The sequence below is a fragment of the Physeter macrocephalus genome, chromosome 19 (assembly GCF_002837175.3).
Source record: "Physeter macrocephalus isolate SW-GA chromosome 19, ASM283717v5, whole genome shotgun sequence".
In the NCBI taxonomy this organism is placed as follows: Eukaryota; Metazoa; Chordata; class Mammalia; order Artiodactyla; family Physeteridae; genus Physeter; species Physeter macrocephalus.
The window spans coordinates 24,012,108-24,031,590 of NC_041232.1; the positions used below are offsets into that span (position 1 = coordinate 24,012,108).

The 19,483-nt window shown below is 52.4% G+C and overlaps 1 protein-coding gene across 18 annotated transcripts in view; it reads right to left on the reverse strand.

Annotated features, from left to right (window-relative positions):
- Positions 1-19,483, reverse strand: part of RIMBP2 (RIMS binding protein 2) — a 278,098-nt gene that overhangs the window by 67,253 nt on the left and 191,362 nt on the right. For all 18 annotated transcript variants that reach the window (XR_008615939.1, XR_008615942.1, XR_008615940.1 and 15 more), the window contains 2 exons: positions 9,694-9,798; positions 1,378-1,428 (listed from right to left, as the gene is read on the reverse strand). Coding sequence is in view for 13 of the 18 variants with exons in the window: in XM_055080474.1 (XP_054936449.1) it covers positions 1,378-1,428; positions 9,694-9,795 (153 nt within the window). In the remaining 5 variants the exon portion in view is untranslated. The remainder of the gene's footprint in view (positions 1-1,377; positions 1,429-9,693; positions 9,799-19,483) is intronic.

Consider the following 19,483-nt stretch of genomic DNA (forward strand, 5'->3'; position numbering starts at 1 on the left):
GCTGACACGGCCTCGGCGGGGCTGTCACAGAGCGGCCGCTCAGAAGGCGGATAAAAACAACACGACGATCAGATCGACGGGCTTGGGGTGATGGGAGAAAAGAAACTGCGCTTCCAGCCGGGAGACCATGTAAATCAAAGTGCGGCGAGTGATTCCGGCGGGGGGAATGACATGATTTTTCAGGGAGATGAATGGCCGTTTGGAGGTCTGTTTCCAGTCTCCTGGGTTATATATTTTCCCACTTGCTATTTATTACTCTCAGCCCTCCAGATATTCATTAGCTAATGGACGCTTTCAAAAAATCAATTTTAATATATATGACCATAATGATGAAAGCTTTTCCTGGGGGAGGAATAGGTTTTAAAAGGCAACGTAAGAGATGAATATATTCTGTTTTAAGTGGCCGCTGGTCCCCCGGGGACAAGAGGCAAGGTCATCTTAAAGAGGACAGGTGCTTCCCGTGTACGGAGGTGGCAGGCCCAGCGGAAAGGCCCTCTTGGCCTTTCTTGATGGAACGGAAGTAGGGGAGGAGGCCTCGTGGGGCCACCCCAAGCTGTGCAGAGCCACAGCCCGCTGCTGCGTCTGAGGTGAGGGGTCAGTAACTGGGTGACCTCTGTCTGCGGCAGGGAGACTCCTTCCGTCCATTTATCGTGCGTGAGGTACGCAGACGGCAAAGGCCCCCGGGTGATCCCAGGAGTCCCCCCTCCTCCCGAGGATGCTGGCATCAGGCCATCAGCCAGGGACAGAAGAGTGGTCCAGACATGCCACCCACTTCCTGCCAAGCCCCCACCCATCAGGGCCAGCGAGAAAGGCCTCTGGGCAGCTGGGGAGGGTCACTCCCGCTGTGCTCATGGGGACGGTGCCCGTGGCAGCACCTTGATCGTGTTCCCTGCTGTGATTCCTGCCAACGCCCCCCCCTCAGATGCCAAGTGCTCCCTTGGGCTTAGTGCTGTCACTTAAAACTCCCCCATTCATCTGTCACCCATAGCTATGGCCCATCCCCCGACCTTTCTCCTCAAGGAAATCATGCCCCCCGAGTGAGCCGGCTCACCCTCCTTGCTTTCCATCCAGGAGGAGCCAGCAGAGGAGAGGAGACCACCTCTGAGACCCACAGTTCTCATGCTGGCTGTGTGGCCACAGGAAAATTGCTTAACTTCTCTGTGCCTCACTTCCTCACGTGTAAAATGGGAACCATAATGGAGCCTCTCATATAGGCTGCTTGAGCTGACGACACAGGAAGAGGTGTGAACAGCACTAGTAACCGGTAGCCAGTGGGCACTCAGTAAAGGTTAGCTATTGCTTCTATGAGGCATTAACGCAATATCCCCTGACCTCACCCACCGCCAGGAAGAAAGCCATCATGGCTGGTTCGCTTACCTCTAGCAGCTGCACTGCGCCTTCATGTTCTTTCTTAGCTTCAACCTGAGCCTTTTTTGATGATAAAAAAAACAGAAGAGTGAACGTTTAAAGGGAGAAAAAGAATTAAAGATTAATGTCTAAATTATCAGGGAGTGTGGGTCATTGATTTTTATTCCTCTAATAAACCCCTCAATTCGAAGGGTCTAAATCAGTTCTCATTTTTCTCTCCCTTTGGGCAAGGCGGAGTGGCTTCGGGTTTGATGCTCTTTGTAAAACACTGGAAAGCACCCCCTGATCTGGCAGAGAACAGGGAGGCTGGTGGGATTCAGCTGGCGCATGAGGGTAGGAGCCGGATTCTGTTCTTGAGGAGGGGCCACACACGGTAGGTGGCTGCACCCAGACAGCAGGATAATTCTTCCCAAAGCCTCAGGGAGTACCATCGTTTCCTCGAATGTCCTTAAAGTGCTTGAGAAATAAAACACAATCATGCGAACTTGACCCCTGGGTAACCGAAGGTCTGCTGAAATCCCACCAGGTCCTGAGGAGGAGCTGCCCGGGTGGTCCTGAGCGCCCAGGCTCTCAGCTGTAGCAGGGGGGCTGCCTTCCTCAAATTATCTGACACAAAGCCATCAGCTCCGCAGAATAAGAAACTGTACAAGTTTCAGCGAAGAAACTTCTCAGGATGGCTGCTGCCCAGGCCACATGGTAAGTTCACACAAAACTGAGATGCAGCATTATTCTTTCCTGTCCTCACGGACCCTGAAGTTCGAAATATTGTGATGACAGTAAACATCTGTTGTGTTTGCCTGCCTGGAACTATGTCCTGGGAAGAGGTCCTGACTTTGCTGGGGATCCACTGAACACATGAGAAAGTTCTAGACTCGCAGCGACTGGTCAGTGGGTGAGCGCACGATCCAGTTAGAACAAAGAGACTTTGCCTGGGAATGCTGGGAGGAAGGGAGGCCCCTTGCCTTTGGAACTTGAGGCTGAGTGGAGGAGAGTTTGGAGCAGCTGCAGCCACCTTGCCACCATGAGGGGCAAACCTGGAGCAGCCAGGGGCCTCGACGTGGAAAGCAGAAATGAAGCCAAGGCAAGGGAGGGCAGAGGCGGGAGAGCCATGGAGGTCTGATGGGATTTGGGAGGTGCTGGGTTCAACCACGCCTGAAGCCAGCTGACCTGGGCCCTGGATCCAGCCGCATCTGAAGCTAGGTTTTCAGTTGCGTGTGCAACTGAAACTCTCTTTTGGTGTTTTTTGTCACTTGAAACCAAGAGTCCCAATGAGCGCAACTGTCAATTGTTGAAGGCATGACACCTCCCATTTTAAAGTTGGAGACACCAAAATTTAGTGAGAGGGTGCGGGTGTCATAAGGCGGAGGAGGAAGGCCTGTCCCCACATCACCACCTGGATGCCTCCCATCAAACTGGTCTCCCAGGTCTCACAAACACTTAGAGAAGATGTTCTCCTGATGCTATAGGGTAGCTGCCTCTGAAAATTGAGCACTAAGGAAGAATCCATGTATTAAATTGGGATTTACATTTAGAATTCTCATTTCTGGAGGAATATTTTCTCCAGGTGCCTGGAGAATAATGAGGAGGAGACTTAACCTCATACATAAGCCAGTGAGAGCTGTCTTAACAGCTTCTGTTTCTCCCTTGAAAACTTCCATGAGTCGGAAAGAGGGGAGGGCTCGGCCTCCCCAGCACAGACTAAAAGCGAAAAGTAGCCTGAGATTTCCATAGAGTTCATTCATATGCATTTCCTTCTCACATATTTCCAATGAGGCTTTTAAAGGCTGGGGAAGTGAATAGGACCCAGCAAATTAACTAGACCATTCTTGAATTCAGCTCCATCTTCAAAGGCTCAAAATGATTCCTTTCAAAGCAAAAACAACAAGAGGGACAATAAATCACAAAATAGGGAAAGAAAGACAAACCACCAGAGAACACACAGGGATTATATAAATAACACCATCGTTGAGCCCCTTGAGTCAAAGATAGTTTTCAAATGGCAGAATGAAAAACAACTAAAAACTCCACGGCAGGCTGTTAAAACACAGCCAAGCTGGCAGTAACAACTTCATTTCTGGCTTCAAGTGAGAATCAGGAGTTCGTTTTTGTAGGCTACTTGCAAGCTGGGCCATTTGGGCAATCAGAATAGATGGTTACAATTAACAGTTAAAACTGGCAGCGCTGAGTTCTTGCACAATCTAAGCAACAGCTTAAGCAAGGCTCATTTCGGGGGCCACGGCCAGCGCATGGGGGGAGCTGAGATCTTCACGCAGACAAGGTTTCCCACAGAACACGGTGAACCTGAGAGGGGCCATGACTCCTAGGGGGGCCCACAGTCCTGCGGTCAGAAGACGGGGCCTGCCATCCAGGGGATCAAATGTCCAGGGGGTGGGTTGACACCGCAGCAGACACATTTGTTTCAGGGGAGGCACAGCTGTGTAGAGGGGATGTAGCTTTCCCGCCGCCAAAGCTCCGGACGTTTGGCTCAGACAGACTGGACACGTGATACTCAGAACAGTAAGTACCCAAGCACCTTGGTATGCACAGGGTGAGGGTCATTTATGGGTGCCGCTAATCTCAGCTCCACAGAAAATGAACAAGATTCATGGACTCAAGACTGAGGGCTATACAGATCCTCAAGTCAGGCCCCTGAGTTCCACAGAGCTGAGGAAGCCGGGAACCGATACCCCAGGCATGTGTCGTAGGAGAAAACAAGACACTGAATGAACTCGGAGGGTCAGCCTGCGATCCCCCCTCCCACCATCCACGTACAACAACTAAATCCAAAACCTCCAAGGGAAGCACTTGACATGGAGGCAAAGCACTTTTATGAGATGTGGGGTGAGTCTGGCTTCTTTTAGCAACCCGCGCGTCAGTAATGGCCTTAAGCCTGGAACCTTCATTTCCCACACGGGAGGAATGTGAAAGGACAGTCACATTGATCAGATCTGCAGACGAATTTTAAATGTGGAAAAACTCTTTTGCTCATACATCTGGATTATTATAGCTGCTAATTGTAATAAGACACGGATGTAACCCGCACCAGAAACTGGCAATCTGAAGCAGCTAAAGCAGCTGGACTCCGGTCACCGTTTCCCTAGAGACGTCGGGGTCGGAGTCGGGCCTCCAGCTCCTGCCTCTGTAAGGGGACCCGCCTCCCACAGGTTCCGGGTGACGGCTGACGGCTGCCGCCACTCACGCGTTCAACAGACATTTGTAGAGGGTTGCCTAGAACTTACCGTCAGTCATCCTGGTAATTCCATATGACCATGAACTACACCAACGGATGGAATCTTACTAGGTCTCCCACTCGTTCATCCAGTCATTCATTCAAAGTTGCCAAGCATCTCCATTTATCCATTCATTCATTCCCCCACTAATTCATCCATCCATCCATCCATTCATTCATTCAAAGTTGCCAAGCATCTCCATTTATCCATTCATTCATTCCCCCACTAATTCATCCATCCATTCATTCATTCATTCATTCATTCAAAGTTGCCAAGCATCTCCATTTATCCATTCATTCATTCCCCCACTAATTCATCCATCCATCCATCCATCCATTCATTCAAAGTTGCCAAGCATCGCTTGTTGAGTAGCCGCTCTGCGGCAGGCGATGCTCTGGGGGTGCAGACAATAGGCAAACAGGTACATCGCAGTGCAAGTGGCATCACTAAATGGGCTGAGGCGGCAGAGAGCACCGAGGCTGGCAGGTTGAGGCCATCCGGGCAGGGGGGCCAGGGGGAGACTTCAGTGACAGCAATAAGCCAGCTCTGCCGTTATCTGGGGACCAGGCATTCTGGGCGGACAGTGACACAGGACAGGAGGAGACAGAGGCAGGCGGGGACTTCAAGAAGGCGACACGTGCATTCCAGGTACTGGGCCCAGAACGTGCTGCACTTAGAGCAAATGTTCACGGAGTAGCGCTTATTATTACTGTCACCGTGCACAGCCTCGCTCACTGCTGTGCCATTAGCCCTACACATGGCTGACACGTGATGCTCAAGAGCTGCTTTTTGAATGAATGGAAGAGAGGATTCTTGGCTCGGCCCTTGGCACCCCGAGCTCCACGAGCGGGTGTCCCGTGGAAGAGTCCCCGTAGATGCGGCTCTCTCTGCTTGGACTTTTATTTTTTTAAGCTATGCCTCCACCAGCTACCAGAGATAAGGGCTGCCTGATGGTCCTGTCTTACCTTGATTCCCATTAGAAGAGCCTTGGGCAGTTTGATCATTCGTTCATTCTTTAATTGAACAAGTGTTTTCACCTGCACATTGTTTCACCTGCTTCTCCCACAACCACCGTATTGAGCAGCGGGGGTGAGCTGAGCCTCCAGGGAGGGAGAGGAGCCCTGGAGAAGGTTCCGGGTTCCTGACCTTCGAGCTGGCTGAATGCCCAGACCTTCCTTAGGGCGGCCTGGTCCAGAGGTGAGGCTGAACCCACAAAGGGATCTCCAAGGAGTGTAAAATGTCAAAAAAATCCACCTACATTTCATGGGAAAATACACCCCTAGCTTCCTTAGACACATCCTGTACCTCAAGAAAAAAAAATGTCCTGGGATCCAGGAAGCAGCGGATCCAACAAAGCACAGAAAGGTGTAAAGGGAATTCCCAGGATGGCGGTGAAAGGCATTTGCAGGCCCAGCTCTGATCTGGCCTCCGGAGCAACCAGCCTGGGCCGGAAGAAGAGGCCGCGCTCCAGGCAGGACGTCTCAGGGGAAAATGGAATTAAGACATCCCCTGAGGGGCAGGACCATCCTGAGAGGCGTTCTACAGCTCTGGCAGAAAGTGTGGGAATAGGGGAGTGATGGGTACACAGAGGGCTGAGCAAACACACAGAAAGAGGCAATTCACTCCAGGGAAAAGGAAAAGCTGTACAAAAAAGGAAATGCTGCCCTTTGCAGAGCCTGGCGGGTCGTGTGCAGAGCACGCGCTGCGGAGGATGGAACAGAATTCAACCGGGGACATGACGTTTGAGATCGTCCAAGCTGGATGTCTAGTTGGACAAAAGAAGTGGGGTTCAGAGGCAGAATGTGACTTGGAGAACCAAATCTGGCAGTTGGCACACAGGTGGCATTCACACCCACGGGGACCCAGCGAGTGTAGGTCAAGAAGAGACGTGGCTTGCGGACTGATTCTTGGGGATGTTTAGAGGGCGTCTGCGGGGAAGGAGGAAAACTGGAAGAGGGTGGGGTCCTGGAAGCCTGGGGGGTGGGGAGATGGACCCCCTCAAACTGTGCCTCTGGGTCAAAGAGGATGAGGGCAGGGCACTAACCACTGAGAAGGACGTCCCGGGTGACTGAACAAGAGCCACGGCACTGGGGAGATGAAGTGGAGTGGGAGTGGGTTCAAGAAATATTGGGATTTGCAGCGGTGTGGATGCAACTAGAGATGATCATAGTAAGTGAAGCAAGTCAGACAGAGAAAGACAAACACCATAGGCTATCACTTACACGCGGAATCTAACATACGACACAAATGAACGTATCTGCAAAACAGAAACGGACTCACAGACCTATAGAACAGACTGGTGGTTGCCAAGGGGGAGGGCGTTGGGGGAGGGATGGAGGGGGAGGCTGGGACTGGTAGAGGCAGAGGCTCATATATGGCACGGGTAAACAAGTTCCTACTGTAGAGCCCAGAGAGCTATATCCAGTATCCTATGATAAACCGTAATGAAAAAGAATATTTAAAAAAAGAATGTATATATATGTATAACTGAATCACTTTGCTGTGCAACAGAAATTAACACAACATTGTATATCAACTATACTTCAATTTAAAAAAAAAAAAAAAGAAAGAATGGGAGTTGTAGTCAGAGAGAATAGGCGGCCCCTTGGAGATATCTCACACTGTGGTCTCATGAGAATCAAATTGGAACTCAGAGAGCTCTGGTGACTTTTATTGAGGTAGGGGGACAAGGGCTAGACTTTGTCCTTCCATAGGACATGAGCACTTGCATAATGGGTGTCTGCCACTCGTTTCAACTTCACCCCATCTAAAGCCGTTGCCCTCATCAGTCTTTCACTTCATTCTGTGTGTTTTCTTTCATGGCATTTTCTTGATCTGAACTTACTGAATTCTTCATGTACTTGTTTACTTACTCTCACTCTATAAGGCAGAGGTCTTGTCCTACCCTGCACTGCATTCCCAGTTTTCAGAACAATGGCTGAGCAGCCAACACATAGGTGGCAGCCAGCAAACATTTGCGGAAGGGAGGGAGGGAGGGAGGGAGGGAGGGAAGGAGGGAGGAAGGAAGAAAGGAAGGAAGGAAGGAGTGATCCGGGCAGCAAGTGTAGCACGAGGGCCATCCATGCTGGAAATCAAACGGACACGCAAACTCTGGAAAGAACTCATCAGTCTGTTCCATTCAAGTCTCAACCTTTCTCTTCTAACACTTAAAAAAAAAAAACATCAGAGCTCTAAGAAATTACGAAGTTGACACATTCATCCTTCATTAGTTTTTCTTCCCGTGCTCCCCCACTGATGAAGCATCAGTGTGTCCAAAATAGAGACAAGGATGAATACAGGGGAGACAAGGGTGAGTACAGGGGAGACAAGGGTGAGTACAGGGGAAGAAAGAAGGGAAAGAAGTTGGAGGGCGCTCAGGGGAGACTTTGGGAGCCGAATAACGGACTTGGCTCTAGTGCACTTTCCGCGGCATCAAGTGCTTCGTAAATAAAACTCCAGGCTCATGGAAAATGATGCTCTACTGAGAAAAACCAACCTGTCACCCTTGCTGGACAATACTTGTATTTCTGTCGGCGTGTTATCTGTCCTGGAAATTCCCAGCCTGGGGACATGGCTTCTGGGGAGGCAGTGAAGGAGCGCGCATAGCCGGCGGGTATCTCCAGGCACCGAAAGGTCCCTCACGAGCGGCAGGAGAAGATAAGAGTACTATCACTGTCTGTATCCCAGCAATATCCTTTCTGGATAGCATCTAATGAATCAGTGCTGCTCAGCGGGCCAGCCAACTTACTATGACAGGTAACAAGGACTGAGACTGTGTCCATCGCACCGGCCCGATGAAATCTCTCCTTCGCACGAGGTCTCCGTAAATGATAAGAGAAACAGCATCGGAAGTTATCTGCCCGATGCCACACGCTCCGCTAATAAACACCGACAGGCAGGGGTCACCACCCAGGCAGGGTAAGCCATCGTGTCCTTTATTTGAGATCAGAGGCCTGGAGGGACTGTCGGGGGACGGAAGGACCCACCGACTGGAGGCAGAGGTGTCTGCTGCTCATCCAGGCTGGCGCCGGGTGGCGTCCGGGGGCAGCACCTGTGCCGGCGGTCACACTGTGCCCTGGCTGGAAAGGCCGGCTGCCCTCCCATGGGTGGGGGGGCACCGGGCTTTGGGAGAGAAGGGCCATGAGATGTAGACCCAGGGACCCAAGACCCATGGCTCTGAGGGAGGGGTCCTCAGGTGCATCTGGAGAGAGCCAAGAGGACCAAGCCTACGACTGAGGATGGGGCGGCAGTTAACTTCCTCGGTCCCCAAGCCATCAGCAGTGACGTGGGGACACCCGCTCTGAACCGCGCTGCGCCCCGCTCCCCTCCCCTCCTCCCTCCCTCCGGTTTCTGCTCTTTGGTTTTCCTCCCCTCTCTTCTCTCCTCATTCCTCTCCTTTTCTGTCTTCTTTTTGTGTTCCCTGTCTCTCTCTCTCTCTCGCTGCACATATCTGCTCGGAAACTTGGTCTGCTCACCTAGCAAACCGTCCTGTAAGCCTCCCCAGGGGAGCAGCTGTAAACCCAAAGGGTTCGTCCAACGCCGCCGCGCTGCTCTGTGGCACGGACGCCCCGCGATGCACACAGCCACACCCGGGGACGCGCGTTCGCTTTAACCCCGCTCCCCGAGCCGCACGACGGGCCTGCACACCAAACCAAAGCGTCCTTTTGAACGGGTTCCTGCGTTGCTTGCAGGGCATATTCGGCATATTCCCGGAATGCAAGGTTGCAGGGTCACAACAGACCTGCGCTCTGCGCTTTCGTCGATGCTGTCAGGTGGCTTTTGCCCCCGGGGCTGAAGCAATTCACACCCTTTTCAATCCTCCACGGGCGTGACATTTTCCCTACAATGTCGCCAGCATCGACTGTTAGAGCTTTTCCTTTGATCCTTTTGCAGTTTAGCACACAATCACAAGTCAACGTAGGAGAAAGCAGAGAGCGCAGGGCCCCTTTCCGCGCCCGGAGGGAGAGGGAGGCGCTCGCTAGCCTGTGAGGAAGGGCTCGGGACGGCAGCCAGCCCACCGCACGCCACCCGGGTGCCCGGTCCGCCGCCCCCGCCCCCCGGCCCCCGGCCCCGCCCCGGCCCCGGCCCGGCTCACCTTCTGCAGGAGGTCGATCTCCTGCTGCTTGGCGTTGAGGACGGCCAGGGCTTGTTCATGCTCCAACTCCAGCTGCTGCCGCCGTTCCGCGGCCTCTCGCATGTGCTGCGTTGGGGGGAGGGCAGGGCAGGTCAGCCCAGCGCCCGGCAGGGAGCTGCGTCCTGGGTCCCCACCGGCTCCCCGCCCTGACTCACCGCCTGCATCCCCGGCGTCTCCCGAGAGCAGCAGGACCAGCCGGGGGGACCCTCACACCCACAAGCCTCCCTCCCCCGTTTGCAGATTTTCTAGTTTACATGCCAGGAGCACGTGAGCAGAGCTGCAGGTTCCCGTGCTGTGGAGGTGAAGCCCTCTTCTTCCTGTTTGGAAAAAATCCTCCCTTCTCTCCGTGTTTTTCCCCCCGGGCCTTCTGCAAATACCGGCCAAGACCTATGGACCTTTCCCTACGTAGGGGTACAGTTCCAAGCTGTTTACTACTACCCTTTAACTCCTGTCATCCACCAAGATCGTAGGAGGGAGGTGCTGTAACTAGCCCCATTCTACAGATGGGAAAACTGACACGCCGCGTTTTCCTTGTCTGTCACACACGGCGGGTGGCCGTCTGGGATTCAAGTCGGACGCCTCCGTGGAGGAGCCTCTGAATCTCAGGGTTTGGGCCCGTCCGCTCGCCCTGGTGAAGCGGGGTGCTCAGCCCCGACAAGTCCCAATGCCCCCTCATTTGTCCCTCTGCAAAGGTCCCACCGAGGCAGGGAGTCCCAGGGCTGGACCCTTCCTCTGACCGGAGCATCTGCTCCCCACCTCTGAGGAGTTCTCGTCACCCAACGTCACCCCCCAGGGGAACCCACCGGCAAGCACCCCAGGACCCCGGGACCTCCCCGGCCCTACCGGTGACCACCTGTGAACCCTGGCGGGCAGGAGACAGGAGAAATGACACCATGGAGAAAAAAGGCGTGGGTGGGAGAGATTTCACACAGGCAGAATCACAGGGAGTGTTTCACGGCAAACCAGATGCACAACATTTGAATTCAGCCTCCTCCCCTCCCCTCCTTCCCTCCCTTCCTTCTTCTTTCTTTCCTATTTCTTCTTTATAACGAGATCTATGCCAGAGGTGGCTTAGCAGTAACACTGTAAAAATCTGGATCTTTTCACAAAAGTTTCAGCTCTGTGTCCCACCTGGAGGGGCCGGCAGAGGCTGAGCCGGAGCCGTTCCCTTCCCGAGCACACGCCGCCTCCCTTTTGCCGCTGTCCCTGCAGACCCAGTCTCACCTTCCTGTGACCCGACATCCGAGGGCATGACCCATGATATACAGACAGGAGACACCCTGATACAATGGGGAAGGGACCCTAACATACCTTCCTCCTTAGCTTGAATTTGTTGGTGACTTATTACTATTACTTTTAAATTTTGTTTTAGTTCTTTTACTTATTTTTATCCCCCAGGCTGGGGAAGGGGTCTCGGGGAGATAAGGGCAGAGAGACAAATTTATTCTCTTCACCGTTTTTCCCAAGTCCATCCTAGCCACTGCCACCAAAAGCTCTTTCCTTCCGGGAAAGATCTTGACACTCAACAATTTTAACTGCAGATGGGGAAGCTTTGCGGGTTCACATCCCGAAGTTCTATGTGTTTTGTTGGGGTTTTTTTTTGCATTAAAAAGGGAAGTCTTCCTGCCGCCCGTGTGGCACGTGTTACGTGCGTGGTGACATCACGCTCTGGCTTTGTCTCCAGTTTGGGGCTACACGGCCTTGCGGCAGCCCCTCTGCTGTCTCACGTCCCTGGGAAGTTGCAGTTTCTTGGCCCCTCGGTGGACGAGTGCTGGTTTCACTGTTGCTATGGAAACTCTCACCAGAACCCAGGATCCCGGGAGGTTAGAACCCCTCAGCCATGAACCAGATGCCCTGAAAAGGTGGAAATGGGTGTGTTTGCCAATGACTATAACCTGCCCCGAGCTGGGACTGGGAAGGGTCGTGTGTCTATTCGTGGGCGGGAGGAGAAACAGCACACACGCGTCTTCTTGCATCCGCTCCAGTCTCCAGCCTTCCTGGTCTGACTGCACCTCTCCTTCCTGGACAGGAGAGGGGTTACTGCCATGTAGCTTCCCAAGAGCCAGTCTTGAACACGGCTCTCCTGGCCCCGCGGAGCTCTGGTTACCAATTTGGGCCTAGCAGTTTCTAATGATCTCTAGTGACAGATTCGACTCCCCCCCCCGGTCCACCACCAACCCACCCTCATTCCCCGACCAGTGGCCCAAGGCACCGGGCATTTTCAGGAACACTAAGACGAACCCCCAGAGCCTCTAAAGACGTCAGGAATTCTCTGAGCTTCCAAGAAGCTTTGGAAATTCTTCCACAAACACTTCTCCCTGACTCAGAGGGATATTACTCTTGTCTCGTATTGGGTTTCTTCTTAAGGGCACTAGAGATCACTAATGCTTCTCCTCCACCAACTTTCACGGGGTCGTCAGAGGGTGGATGGGACCGTGTGTGTGAGGCTTTTCGTTCTAGAGAGGAGTGTTTCTGTTCCATTCCTTCATTCATTTACTTCTGTATATTTATTCATTCAACCAACGTTTATTGGGTACCTGGCACGTGCCACGACACCGGGCATCCGGAACAACAGGGTCCTGCCTCCACAGACGGACATTCTAATTGGGCGAGCGGGTAAGAAAGGACACAGGCAAGCAAATAAACAAGGAAATGTCGATTGCAACAAGAAGCCTTAGGCTGAACCACTAAAATTGATATTCAATCATTTTGCCTGATAAGACTGGCTATTTCACATAGCCTCATCCTGTGATGAAATGTCAATCCAACACTATAATGAAGACTCACTCATTCACTCGCTCACTCATTCATTCATTCATTCAACAAACAATTACCAAGTACTTGTCATGTGCCAGTCACCACCCTGGGTTCTGAAGGTGACAGCAGTGAAAACAAACACATACCAAACCAAGCCTCTTGGAGTTTACACTCGAGAGGGAGAGACAGACCCCACCCACGTATATTAAACGATATGGAGTGTGTCAGGTGGTCCTAAGTGTTGAGGAGAAAAACACGGCGTGGGACGGGGGGCTATGGAGCTGCCGGTGTAGCAGAGGCTGGCGGTAATCACTGAAGTGGCCGGAGCCTCCCCAAGAAGAAGTGGAGCCCAGAGGCAGGTGATGGAGCTCCCCCCGAGGAAGGGCTGTGGGTGGAGGCCAGGCGTGGGAACAGCATGGCGCCTGGATGCCTCCCATTCCCACCAAGCCGAGGCTCTGAGCCAAGCTGCTAACAGGACTGCGGGGCATGGGGGCTGCACTGAGCTCCTAGGAAGCTTCCAGAAGGTTCCCTGCTCCTCCGGACACCGCTCTCTGGTGCGGACAGTGTCCCACGGGAAGGAAAGGGAGCCTTTATCCTCCATCACTTCAAGGAGGAACGTCTTTCCAGAGTGTGCCTGACAAGCTCCCCTTTGGTCTTGTTGGCCCGAACTGGCCCGATGCCCGCCCTGAGCCCAACCCCCGGCCGGCCGCAGGCTGAGGGGTCTTTGCACCCAGAAGGTGGGTCGTGCCCCTCCTCTGCTCAGAACCCCTCAGTGGACCTCATCACCCAGAGTAAAACCGCGGTGCTGCCGTGGCGGTGAGGCTGCACTCTGTCCGCCTCTCCCGCTCTGCTCCACACACCCCGGCTTTCTTTCTCTTTCCAGAGACCCGGCAAACTTCCACCTCAGGGCCTTTGCACGTTCCCCTTTGCCAGTCACACTCTTCCCCCATCCCCAATATTGGAAGAGCTTTTGTTCTCTCAAAGTCCAGGCTTTGCCCAAATACCACCTTCTCAGTGAAGCCATATTTAAAACTATAAGCAACCCCCCTGCAGCCTCCTTTCTCCACCCTGCTTTATTTCACTCCAGAGCACTTATCACCATCTAATATATTTCACACTTGACTAGCCCACTGTCTGCCTCCCCTCCCCAGGGTGTAAACGGGCTCCTTGTCTCAGGCTGTGGTCCCCCTGCCCCTGGACGGGTCACTCAGTAAATAAGCCATCCTGTGCGGTCTTCCCTCATGACTCCTTGGACTCAGCTCTGACCACCCAGTCTGTTCCAGCCACATTGGCCTCGGCCCAGCTCCGGGAATTTTCTGAACGTTCCCCAGCATGTGCTTGCAGGGACAGTGATGGTGGAGGTGTGTTTCCGGTATTTCAGGTCAATAAAAGGGCAGGGTGAGGTGATCAGAACTAGACTGCCTGGGTTCAAACCCCAGCTCTGCTGCCTCTAGCTAGTGACTTAACCTCTCTGGGCTTCATTTCCTTCTTCGGGATTAACTGTTTATTAGCATATGGATCAACTTTTCGATGGGTAATTAATTAACAATGTTGATTAGTTAATTATGAATGAACACCTGCTTCGAAAAGGGGTTTTGAATATTACATGAGTTAGGGTAGTACCTGGCATCTATGAAGCCTATTACCTTTTACTCTGAATGTAAGAAAACCCCTTCCAGGCTTCCCTGGTGGCTCAGTGGTTGAGAGTCCGCCTGCCAATGCGGGGGACGCGGGTTCGTGCCCCGATCCGGGAGGATCCCACATGCCGTGGAGCGGCTGGGCCCGTGAGCCATGGCCGCTGAGCCTGCGCGTCCGGAGCCTGTGCTCCACGACGGGAGAGGCCACAACAGCGAGAGGCCCGCGTACCGTAAAAAAAAAAAAAAAAAAAGAAAAAAAAAGAAAACCCCTTCCCATGGCCCTAGTGCAGTATCATGTAAGGCAGGACCCTGTAATGCAGCTTCATGTAATAAAGTGTCATGTGATACAGTATCATGTGGTAGAGCATCACGCAATCTGGCATTGTGTAATAGAGCATCATGTTAGAAAGCATCACACAATTCAATATCAGGTAATACGGCATCATGTTACGAAGTATCACGTGATGCCACCTTAGTATAAAACTCAAGGCGCACGGGGCAGGGGCCCCGGGGTAGAATGTATTCGGTGACCAGGGACTCTACCAGCAAGGCAATGAGTGACTAGGATGATGGCATTGGTAAGATGATGCAGTTAAACAAAATGTGCTACCGTTTAGTAAGCACTTACTAAGCGCCAGGCCCTATCTCACCCAGTGCTGAGAGCTGTGTGCTGTGGGCACTTTACAATAAAGCTGAGTGACTTGCTTAAGGCCACACGGGGTGCCGCAGCAGAGCCTGGAAGCCATCCCAAGAATGGCAAACCACAGAGCCAGGGTCCGCCCGACCACTGACCCTTTGCTGGCCTGAGCTCACTTCTCCACGGCCGTCTTCACGGTGAAACTCTGCCAGGGGCAGATCCACATTTTCAGGCTCCCAAACAGCCAAGCTGATTTGGGAATGAACAATTATGCAGCTGTTTAATGATACTGTTGTTCCAGCTAATCTTTGCGCTTCCGTTTATTTTGGAAGTGGTCACTGCCAAATGCAGCCCGTGTAATCTTTATTTAGCTCTGTGAGGGAAGTTATTAGAGGAAGAAGGAAACCATCCTCCTTACAAGGACTCATTAGAAAGACTAACTGGATACGAAATTGCTCCAGGTGGGCTGTCGCAGGCATCAGGGTCACTGAAGGATAGAGGGGCCACAGACGCTTAGTGGGCTTCTTGCTTAGAGGCAAAAGGGGGACGGGGGTGTGTAGATCAGATGGATGGAAACAACTGGAATGGAAATAGCTGTCCTCAGGCTGACGGACCAAGTCAACATAAAGTAGTTTTCCGGAAAGGAAAATGTGTAAAAATATATATGCCCCTCGGGGGTGTTACTTAGATCAGGGTTCCTGGCCCTCCTTAATCAACAGAAATTGATAGGAGGCCAGACAAGAAATTCCGGCAAGGCTCTAGCGGGGCCCCTGCTGCAGCAGCCGGGAGCGAAAAACAAACAACCGGTTCCCTTGCTGGCTCCTTATCTGGGGCGAGGCTAGGCGTGGGTCCAGGGGTCGGGATGGAGGCGTGGCTCAGGTGGTCTGCCCACCGCTTAGCTGGTGTTGAGTGCAGGGGGCACGCGCAGTGCCCTGCCTTTGCCCCCGACCCCCTCTTTTTCCTCCAGGCTCTTCAGAAGCGGCAGTTGGGTTTTATTTTATTTTTTGGTCTTTTTGTATCTTTTTATCCATAATTTGCCCCAATTGCAGATGCACACAGTTATTTTTAGTCCCTTATAGTTTCTTTGTATTTTACTGCTTGAGGAGACATTTGTCCAGGTGCAAGCACTGCAGCAAAGGGTCCGGGTCTCAGCCTGTCTCAGAGGGACGTGGTGTTTGAGGTTAATTATGACGGGCATCGCAGCCTGGGGGACAAGATTAGCTGGGAACTTTTTTAGCTTCTTTTGCATCTTCCCACGTCCTACCTGTCCCTTCAGAGCCATGTTCCCCTCCAGCAGCTGCCCATGTATCTGCTTCTTTTCTCAACACACTGCTTACGGGGCGTCTCGACTCACTGTCTCCACGACCTCACACCCCACTCACCCTTCAAAGCTTCTTCACCTTGGCTCCCCTCCTACCACTCAGCCGGCAGCCTCCTGCCAAGATGACCAAGGGGCTCCCTGCTGTCCAAGCCAGCGGACACTTCTCTGCCCAGGGACCCCATGTCTCAGCAGCATGGAACATGGAACATGGCGGAGGGGCATCCAACACCCTGCGCTCCTGGCCCAGGGGTCTCCGCACTGGCCCGGTGTCCCCTCTTCCTCTCCACTCCTGTCTGATCTCTGAACGCTGGAGTGGCCGCTGCTCTGCTGACACTCTTTCTTTACGGGATCTCATCCCGCATCGCAGTTTAACTGCCATTTGCAAACTCACGCTACCAAATGAAATGTTTATCTCTATGCTCATACCCAGCTGTCTACTCCTCACCACCATGCGGACGCACAGGAGGAAGCCCAGATTCAGCCTGTCCAAAACTGACCTTGACTTTCTTTCTGCAGCCACTCCTGTCCCCAGGCTGCCCCATTCCAGCAAGGCACCCGCCAGCCACTCAGTTCCTACAGCCAAAAAGCCAGGAGTCATTCCTGCTCCCCTTCCCTCCTTGCTCAGCATCCAAGTCTTTGGAAGGTCTTGCATTTGCACCAGAACCTTTCCTGGATTGGCTCCTTTCTCCGCGTCCACTGCCGTCACCGCCCGACCGGCCGCTATCACCCCTCGGCCGGACCGTAACCAGACTTGGAGTCGGTCTTCCTGCCTTCGGTCCTGCTACCCGACAGGTCCCCAAGAGAGGCCAGGGTGCTCTCCCCCAAACACGGCCACCTGTGATGGCTAATTTGTGTCAACCCACCTGGGCTAAGGGATGCCCGAGAGCTGGGCGAGCATGACTTCTGGGTGTGTCTGGGAGGGTGTTTCCGGAAGAGACTAGCATTTGAATTGGGGAACTGAGTACAGCAGATGGTCCTCTCCAGTGTGAGAGGACACCATCCCATCTGCCTAGGACCCGAACGGAACGAAAGGCGCAGGAAAGGAGGAATTCACGCTCCCTGCTTGAGCCGGGACATCTATTTTTGCTGCCCGAGGACATCAGCCTCCTGAATCCCGTGCTTTGGGGGTCAGATTGGGACTTACGCCATCAGCCCCCGAATTCTCCGGCCTTTGAACTTGGACTGAATTACACCACCAGCTTTCCCGGTTCTCCGGCTTGCAGATGGTGGGGTTTCTCGGCCTCCATAGTTGCATGAGCCGATGCCTAGAATAAACCTCCTCTTGTATCTACATCTCCCTCTCTGTATATCCGACTGGTTCTGTCTCTCTGGAGAACCCTGCCTAATACACTCTCTTCTGCTCACAGCACTCAATGGCTGCCACTGCACTTAGAACAAAATTCAAAATCTTTGCTGCAGCTGATGGGTTCCTCCGTGATGGGGCCCGCTTCTCTGCCTCATCTCTTACTTCCCCCCTTCACTACGCCTTAGCCACGCTGGCCTCTGATCAGTTCCACTGTTATGTCAAGATCATCGCCACCCCCATGTCTTAGCACATGCCATTCCACTGCCTAAAATGCTGGTCCCTGCATCTTCACATGGCTGGCCCTTCACAGCATGTATCCCCTCCAGAGATTATCTTGTTTACTTATATGTTTATTTATTCTATGTCTTCCCTCCCCCCTGCTAAGATCTGTGAGATCCACGAGGTTAGAGAACTCATCTCCGTCCGCTGATACACCCCAGGGTCTAACACAGTCTCTGGCACACGGTGGGATGGCATAAATGATAGGACAATGAAGCCCCTTATCCAGAACTTCTTCCCCATGTGGCTCCAACCCACCCTCACCTCTAGTGTCTCCATCACTGATGGCATCTATCGTTATTCTGCATATAACAGATGTATTGTCACCATTATTATATGCTTTATTATTATTCTGCATATAATATATGCATTATTATTATACATGCATTATTATTATTATTCTGCATATCGACTCTAATAGGCTTTGTTCTGTTCTGATTTATTTTGTGTAACTCTCCCTTTCTCAGCTGGACTCTAAACGTCTCTTCCACGCACATACTCCACAGGCAGTAGAAGCCTAATTCACATTTGCCAAAGGGAATTCAACCAATGCTTATGGATGGAAGATCCACCCTGTGGCTGTCAGGAAACTAGATTTCTGCCTTTGGAGAGACTAGAGGAGATACAATTCTCACCACGTTTTAACCAAACTGTGAACCAGACACATCAACTAACTCTCCCGGAGGGAAACCCTGCTGGTAGGGTGAGTGTCGTCCATGTGTCCAATGTCCTCTAGGAGATGGGCTTTGAAGACTGAGGAGGAGTAGAGTTAAATCGGATGGTGAGAAAACGTATAAACTAAAAATAAGAAAGAGGTTGGTTTTCAAGGCTGAAATCTGTGGAGTTAAGTGGATGGTGGGGAGAGAAACTTAACTCAGGCGACGGATGGGGTTGGACCTGAGAGTTGAACATTAGTAAGATCTGTGAACCAGCCAAAGCAGAGAAACCGACATGACTCAAAAACACACGCACGTACTCAACATACTGATATGTCCTGGCATAAGGATATGCTATTGATTCACCCAGTACAGCACTGATTTTCCAAATAGAGCCAGCAGATGTCTATGTGGAAACACACATAGAAAACCCCAGTGTTACAAGGTTAATATTTTTGAGATATTAATCAATATTTCTTTCTGTCTCTCCTTCTATCTCTCCCCCACTCCTCCCCCACGTCCCATCCAGATGGCAGGTCCATTCTGCACTCCTTGCCTCAGGGAGGGTGCACAGGGTGAAGGGCAGAAAAAAGGACTCTCCCGGGCTTTGGTGCACAAACCCTACACCGATGGACTACTTGTGAGAACTACCTGAGACTAGAACTTCCCTCCTCATCCGCAGAAAAATATTGCTTCATCAGAGGTTGACAGATAGGCTCACACATGCATAGACACTGGTGAATTCTGGAGAGAAGGGCTTTGGCTCTGCTTTCTGGAAAGTTCCAGAGAGGTGAGACCCTAGAGAACTTCTGGCTAACAGGTGAGTCCAGAAAACAAAGCTTTGAACCACCTGGCAGAGGTTTCTGCACTACACTGGCATAACCAAGAGTCAATATGAACTCATACCACTGAACAAATAATCTTTAGTCCTTTTGTTAATTATACTTTGCAAGTTGCTGAGAGAGTAGATCTTAAAAGTTCTCATCACAGGGCTTCCCTGGTGGCGCAGTGGTTGGGAGTCCGCCTGCCGATGCGGGGGACGCGGGTTCGCGCCCCGGTCCGGGAGGATCCCACGTGCCGCGGAGCGGCTGGGCCCGTGAGCCGTGGCCGCTGGGCCTGCGCGTCCGGAGCCTGTGCTCCGCAACGGGAGAGGCCACG